This window comes from Myotis davidii, unplaced genomic scaffold (genome assembly GCF_000327345.1).
Source record: "Myotis davidii unplaced genomic scaffold, ASM32734v1 scaffold892, whole genome shotgun sequence".
Taxonomy (NCBI): domain Eukaryota; kingdom Metazoa; phylum Chordata; class Mammalia; order Chiroptera; family Vespertilionidae; genus Myotis; species Myotis davidii.
In genome coordinates, this window is record NW_006284341.1 from 1,274,906 (window position 1) to 1,282,610 (window position 7,705).

The 7,705-nt window shown below is 33.9% G+C and overlaps 1 protein-coding gene across 4 annotated transcripts in view; it reads left to right on the forward strand.

Moving 5' to 3' along the window:
- Window positions 1-7,705, forward strand: part of CDKL2 (cyclin dependent kinase like 2) — a 36,225-nt gene that overhangs the window by 1,391 nt on the left and 27,129 nt on the right. For all 4 annotated transcript variants that reach the window (XM_015570390.1, XM_006754567.2, XM_015570387.1 and 1 more), the window contains exons 2-3: window positions 1,192-1,392; window positions 5,158-5,352. In XM_015570390.1, coding sequence (XP_015425876.1) covers window positions 1,225-1,392; window positions 5,158-5,352 — 363 coding nt within the window. In that variant the 5' untranslated portion in view covers window positions 1,192-1,224. The remainder of the gene's footprint in view (window positions 1-1,191; window positions 1,393-5,157; window positions 5,353-7,705) is intronic.

The window sequence follows — 7,705 nt, forward strand, 5'->3', positions numbered from 1 at the left end:
AATGTAATAGGTGATAATATTTCCCCCTAACTTTTATTGAGAATTTTTATATTGTCAGGTTAAAAAATTTAACCATGAGTTATCATTTGAATATAAACTTACTTAAAGGTATTTTTTCCTCCTTAAACTTTTAGAAGCATAATGGGATTAAGATGAATATTTTTTGTTCTAGAATTTAATTTCAACACCAGATTTAAAAATAAAGTTGGAAATTTGCAATAAAACTTATGAATTAAAATCTATCTGTATTTGGACTGAAAAGTTTTTTGTTTTTTTTCTGTACCAAAATATGTAGTGGACTGATTGCTGGACCTTCATCAATCATTAGTAAAGTAAGAAAGATTTTATTAAGGTTGCCTTTATCCAGAAAATGACATGTAATTGGGAGTAGAAAAGAATTATAAACACAGCTGGTGTGGCTCAGTGATTGAGCATTGACCAATGAACTAGGAGGTCACAGTTTGATTCCTGCTCAGAGAACATTAATAAGCACAAAATTAAAATGATTATTCTCATAGTGAGTAATCATTAAAAGGATTTTTGAAATACTCTATTTGGTGCTACTAATATTTAATTTCTAGAATCTGCCTATGTACTGTGATGTTATTGCTATTATTTTGTATGTTCAATATAGGAATTTAATTGCTATAGTAAGAAAAATAAAGAAAAATAGTTTAACAAAGGTTCTTAGTATTCATTTGGTAAGTGACCATTTTGTGACCAAATATTCTTCCTCAATGAGTTGAGAGTGTATAAAAATTTTCATCTTTTAATCCTGATATAAAAAATAAACATGATCTTCACTAAAACTAAATTCATTTGTGATTTTTTCACCTTTGTGTGAAAAGGAATCATGTTTTTCTAAAGTGAACTGTAATTGTTTTGTATGGTGGTTCTAGTGTTACTTTATCTGAATTAAAAATATGTTGAATTTCATCAACATGACATTTAGTAATTTAAATTTAAAGTTAATGGCTTCAGTTATATTTGTGTTGTCTATTATGAAATGAATATGAATATTTTGAAAACATAACAAAATTGGAAACAATAAGAAATTGTGAGTCAGCAAGGGAGAACCATCAACACAGTGACTGCTCTAATATGGCAAAAAAGTTGGGAAGAATTACTTTGCTGGGAGGGTGGAGAAAATTAATATACCCAACATTATTAACTATATTTTGGTTTTTACAGCAAGAAAAAAAATCCTTCTGGTTTTGAATTAAAATGGAAAAATATGAGAACCTAGGATTGGTTGGAGAAGGGAGCTATGGAATGGTGATGAAGTGTAGGAATAAAGATACTGGAAGAATTGTAGCCATTAAGAAGTTCTTAGAAAGTGATGATGACAAAATGGTTAAAAAAATTGCTATGCGAGAAATCAAGTTACTAAAGGTGAGTAAATATATGTATTTTGTTAAAAAAATAAGTTATTTCTTGATCAAGATTACATTTTGGGGGAAATTACTGTTTTTGTATTTGTTTCATATATTACAAGGTTTAAAGTATATGTTTTTGGCAATAAACAAATAAAATGATTACATATGTATATTCATTTATATCATGCACGTAAACATGATTTTAAAAGTAACACACACACATACACACACACACCTATCTGTCTACCTACCTAGCTAGGTAGAGCTAGCCAGCTATCATTTGTTTTGAGGGTCCCAAAGACCACCCCAACGTTCAGTGATTCACTAGGAGGACTCAGCACTCTGCAATTGTATTCATGGCCATGATTTATTACACTGAAAGGATAGGAAGCAAAATCAGCAAAGGGAAACCTGTTACAGGCTTCTAAGAAACCTCTTCTAGTGGAGTCAATCAGCTGGACACGCTTATATCCTCCAGCAATTAGTTATGATAACACATGTGAAATATTGTCTACCAAGGAAATTCATTAGATTCTCAGTGTGCAAGGTTTTTATTGGTGACTTGTCATGTAGGCATATCTGCCTGGCTTGTTCCAAAATTTCAGACTCCCAGAAGGAATGCAGGTATTCAGCATAAACAATATTGTTTGCGCAGCGTGCCATTTTTATCAATTCTGGAAATGAAGGGAACCCTCCTGAAATCCAAGTTCCCAGGTACCAGCCAGGGCTTTCCAGGTACCAGCCAAGGTGCAGCATACCTATCTAAGGATAGCACTCTCAGGCCTGCTGTGTTATGTCCCTCTTTTTTTAATCATTCTCACGAGAAGTTTATTAATTTTATTTTTCTTTAGAAAGAACCAACTTTTAGCTTTGTTCATCTTCTATATTATTTATTTCTCTTCTATTTCATTTTAGTTTTTTAGTATTTCATTCCTTCTACTTATTTTGGGAGGGTTTATTTTGTAGTTCTTTTTTTCTAACCTGTTGAATGCATACTTATGTCTTTTATTTCCAGCCTCTCCCCCTGCCTCCTTTATGCATTTAAAGTTATAAATTTCCCTCTCAGAACAGTTTGGCATGTATTGCAGAAATTTTGATTAGCAGTTCAAACTATTTTCTTATTTCCCTTGATTTCCAAATATTTGGAAAATTTTTAGATTTTCCTTCCCTGGTTTTTTACTTTTGATATAATTGCCCTGTGTTATGAGTATATACTATGTAAGATGTTATTCCTTTGAAATTTCTTGATACATGCTTTTTGATTCAGAATATACTAAACAACAACAAAAAATTTCTCATGTACTTGAAAAGTATTCCATTAAATTAGCTTTTGTTACTTGCATTGTTTAAATCTTCTGAATTCTCAGTAATTCTGTTTGTGTGTGTGCTTGTTCTATCCAGTACTGAGAAGAAATATGTTACAATCTGTGATTATTAATTTGTCCTTTTTTATTTTAGTTCAGTTAAGGTTTAACTTTACAAGTAGAAAAGCCATATTATTAATATTTTATATTTAGAATTATTATATCTGCATGCTGAATCAAATCTTTTATCATCATGAAATAACTTTTTTAAAATCCTCACCTAAGGAATGAGGATATTTTTTCCATTGATTTTTTTTTTTTCTTTTTTTTTAGAGAGAGTGGAAGGGAGGGAGAGAAAGGAGAAAAACATCAATGTGAGAGAGAAACATCGATGTGAGAGAGACACATAGATTTATTGCCTCCCACATGTGCCCTGAGGGAGATGGAATCTGTAACCCAGGCACATGCCCTTGACCGGGAATAGAACCCAAGACCCTCCCTTGTGCAGACTGTGCATAGGCCAACACTCTAATCACTGAGTCACGCCGGCAAGGGCTGAAATAACTTTTTATTATAGTAATGTTTTTTCTTAAAGTCTGTTTTGGCTGAAACTAATAAGGCTACACTAGTTTAATTTAGGTTAATGTTTGCATAGTATATCTTTTTCCATTTTTGTTTTATTGTTGAGAGTATTACAGAAGTCTCCCATTCTCCTTCCTTTACCCTCTTCTGCCTGGCTCCCCGTCTCAGTCCTTGTTTAGATGTGTCTCTTGTGAACATGTAGTTACATTTTTCTTTCATCCTGTTTGACAATCTTTGTATTTTAATTGGAACAATTAGTCCATCTACATGTAATATAGTTTCTGATATATTTAGGTATAAATATACCACCTTAATATATGCTATTTGTCTCACTGGTTCTGTATTTCTTTTTTCTTTCTGTCTTTGGATTGATTACATTTATCATTCCTTTATTTTCCTCAAATAATTAGAAAATTATATATTGTTTCATTTTGTGGTTACCCTCGACATTTGTTAAAGTCTAACAGTATCCAGTAATTTTATCCTTCTTCCAAAGCTTGCAATAATCATCTCTAGTTATTCCCTTTTATCTTTTATGCTATTTAAACATCATAAGATCTAATTATTTTTAAATGTTTATTTAGATTATTTTTACCACTTTCTTTGTTCTTCCTTCCTTTCTGCATTTATTATTTATCTGTGATCTCTTCCCTTCTTCTTGTTTAGGATTTCCTTTTGTGAGGAAATATTGTAGATAAAACATTTCAATTTTAGTTTGCATGAAAATGTCTTTATTTTGTTATTATTTATGAAGGATATTTTTGCTAGAATTTTAGGTTGGCAATTATTTTCTTTCAACAAAATGAAAATAACATTGTTTTGTCCTCTGGCTTCAATTATGGCTCTTTTTTTTTTTCCCAATTATGGCTCTTGAGAAGTCAGCTGTCAGTCCAATTGCTGCTCTTTCTTAAGTTTGTTCTCTTATGTCTGGATTTTTTTTTTCTTTCAACTTTTTATTGACATATACATATAGAAAAGTATACATATCATAAAAATATATCTCTATGGATTTAAATAACTGAACAACCTATGTAACCACCATCTAAATCAAGTAAGAGAACACGAAAATAACCCCAGAAGCCCCCCACCCACCCCCACCCTTATACCTTCTCCAGTCACTATGTCTTCCTTTTCCACTCAGGTCACAACTATCTTGATTACAATCAGCATAAGTTAGTTTTGTTTTCTGCAACCTTGTTTCCATTATATTTAAGAAGGTTTGGGTTGGTTTTTGTTGTTGTAGTTGTTGTTTTTCCTTTTCAGGGTATGTCACCGACTTAGGAGAACTCTGCTCTGCCAGCTTTGTGGCCACAGATAATCTTTTGGTGTCTTCCTACACTCCTGTTTGACCTTGATTACATTTGGCAGTTTCACCTCATTTGTTGTGGGAAGGGGTCATAGATCCTACTTAGTTCCATCAGAGATAAAGTTACATTTACATTTCTTTTCCTTATTGGTTTTATTGTGTTCTCTGAGAGGACAACAGAGCAATGTGGTCTTTGAACTAGAATTTAAAAACCAGAATAGCCGAAACCGGTTTGGCTCAGTGGATAGAGCATCGGCCTGCGGACTGAAGGGTCCCAGGTTCGATTCCGGTCAAGGGCATGTACCTGGGTTGCGGGCACATCCCCAGTAGGAGATGTGCGGGAGGCGGCTGATCGATGTTTCTCTCCCATCGATGTTTCTAACTCTCTGTCTTTCTCCCTTCCTCTCTGTAAAAAATCAATAAAATATATTAAAAAAAAACCAAAAAAAAAACCAGAATATACATTTACAATTTATACTGTTCATGCATTTTATTTAAATGTCTTTTTTATGCTAAGATCTATTTTGGATGGTCGCTAATTGCTAATCATTTGATGTTGTAAAAACTATTTTGCATTTTTTTATAACAGCAACTGAGGCATGAAAATCTGGTGAATCTGTTGGAGGTGTGTAAGAAAAAAAAACGATGGTACCTAGTCTTTGAGTTTGTTGACCATACCATTCTTGATGACTTGGAACTCTTTCCAAATGGACTAGACTACCAGCTGGTTCAAAAGTATTTGTTTCAGATTATTAATGGAATTGGATTTTGTCATAGTCACAATGTAAGTATTTAGTTTAAATAATTATTTTGCCAATTATTGACTCTCTAGGCACCAGTCATTTACCGTAATTTAATGAGATACTTGTTTAAAGTTTAGACCAGTTAAAATCATAGAAATGAACTGTTACTTTGATATTGCCAATTTTCATGTGTCACAATACATGTATTCTTTCCCCCACCATCTTATTATGAAAAGTTTAGGCCATACCATACTGAAAAATAAAAAGAGTGTGCCATGAATACCCATATAATCTACCACCTAGATTCTAGACTTGTTAATATTTTTCTATATTTTCTTTATTAATATACTTATCTATTTATTAATGTCTTATTTATGTATTTGTAAGTAAATTACAGGTATCAGTACACTTCAACTCTAAATACTTTAGCTATGTATATTAACTAGAGTCTAATATTTTTTTGCTTTTGTTTGAGGTGACACTTACTGATTGAAATGCACAAATTCTAACTGATAAGTTTTGACAAATGCATTCACCCAAGGATCCATGTATATGTTAGTTCAGATTCTGTTGCCAAGTTGTGAAGTAAAAAAATCCTGGCTCTTCATGGAACAGATTGTCAAATCTCAGAGAGAAGGCGGGTTGGGTACATATGCATAACCCATGGACACACATATTAGTGTGGTGAAGGCCTGGGGCAAGGGGTAAGGGTGGGCTAGAAGATGTCAATGGGGAAAAAAGGGGACATATGTAACATTTTCAACAATAAAGATTTTTTTTTTTAAAAAAAGATCCCTGCTCTTAGCCTGTAGTCTATCACAGTAATTTTATATCCTTTGAGTATCAATAAGAGCACCTCTAGGTAAAATGGCACAAAGTACCAAATGAATAACTCAACACATTATTCTTCCAGTTTTACAAAATATTTTAAATGACATTTTTTGTGTGATTATAAAAGTAATAGATGCTAACGGTAGATGTGGGGTTGACCCTGTGAGCTTGCATGAATGTAATAGCAGTTGGTAGCCTCTGCGAAATGCTCAGGAATGGCATATTGTCATTTAAGATGCTGGTCCCCTGAAAGAGTTTAAATATATATATATATATATATATATGGCATATTTTCAAAATACTGTTTACTTGTATTAGAGAATTAGGTCTAATATTTTGTTTTGCCTAGCGGTAGAATTTTTAGTATTGTCTCCCAGTGTTCACATTTTCTCCTTTATAAATCTTAACCACTGACCTTGTTGACCCTCTTTATATTTCTTCTTTTAAAACATATTTTTATTTATTTCAGAGAGAGGAAGGGAGAGGGAGAGAGAGAGAAACATCAATGATGAGAGAGAATCATTGATCGGCTGCCTTCTGCATGCTCCCTATTGGGGATCAAGCCCACAACCTGGGCATGTGCCCTGACTAGGAATCGAACCCTGACCTCCTGAGTTGATGCTCAGCTACTGAGCCACACTGTCCTGGCGACCCTCTTTACATTTCTAATTGCCTGAAGAATGCCTCCACTTGGGTGCTCAGCAATCCTCATAAAGGCCCCTATGGCTAAAAGTAAACTACCAATTATTCCATCAAAACTAACTTTTTCTAAGCCTTTTAATTCTTTTAGATTCCCAGGTTCAAATAAAATATCTGAGACTACTTCCTAAGCTCTATTAATGCTTGATTTAAAATATTTATAAACTATGTCTCCTCCTTTCCATTCCTCCAAGCACCAGTCTAGTTTAGGCCCTTATTGCCTCATAGTTCTCCCACTGCTCTTTTCCCTGTGTCTAGTCCCTCTCTGATTTAGCTTATTTATGGCCAACATCTTTTTAAAAAATATATATATATTATTGATTTTTTTACAGAGAGGAAGGGAGAGGGATAGAGAGTTAGAAACATCGATGAGAGAGAAACATCGATCAGCTGCCTCCTGCACACCCCCTAACTGGGGATGTGCCCGCAACCAAAGTACATGCCCTTAACCGGAATCAAACCTGGGACCCTTGAGTCCGCAGGCCGACGCTCTATCCACTGAGCCAAACCAGTTAGGGCTATGGCCAACATCTTTAAACATCATATTGGTCATACCACTTCCATGGGTTCCCATGGCCTTGACAGAAGCTCAGACCTCAGACAGGCAGTTGAGACATCCTTCCTCCCTAGTATATAACCTGTACTGTAGAAGTATCATTTCTCTAGTCTCCTGATCGATTTCTCTTCATTCTTTTGTTCTCTTTGTTACCTTCACTTGGATTGCCCTTACATTTATCCAGGTCATACTTAGATGAAATTCCTACCTTAGAGCCCACCCCTTTCATAACGTTTTTCCTTTATTACCCAATCTTTAATTACAGCGCTATTCTCTTAATCTTGAGAGCAGTGACTAATAGAACAATT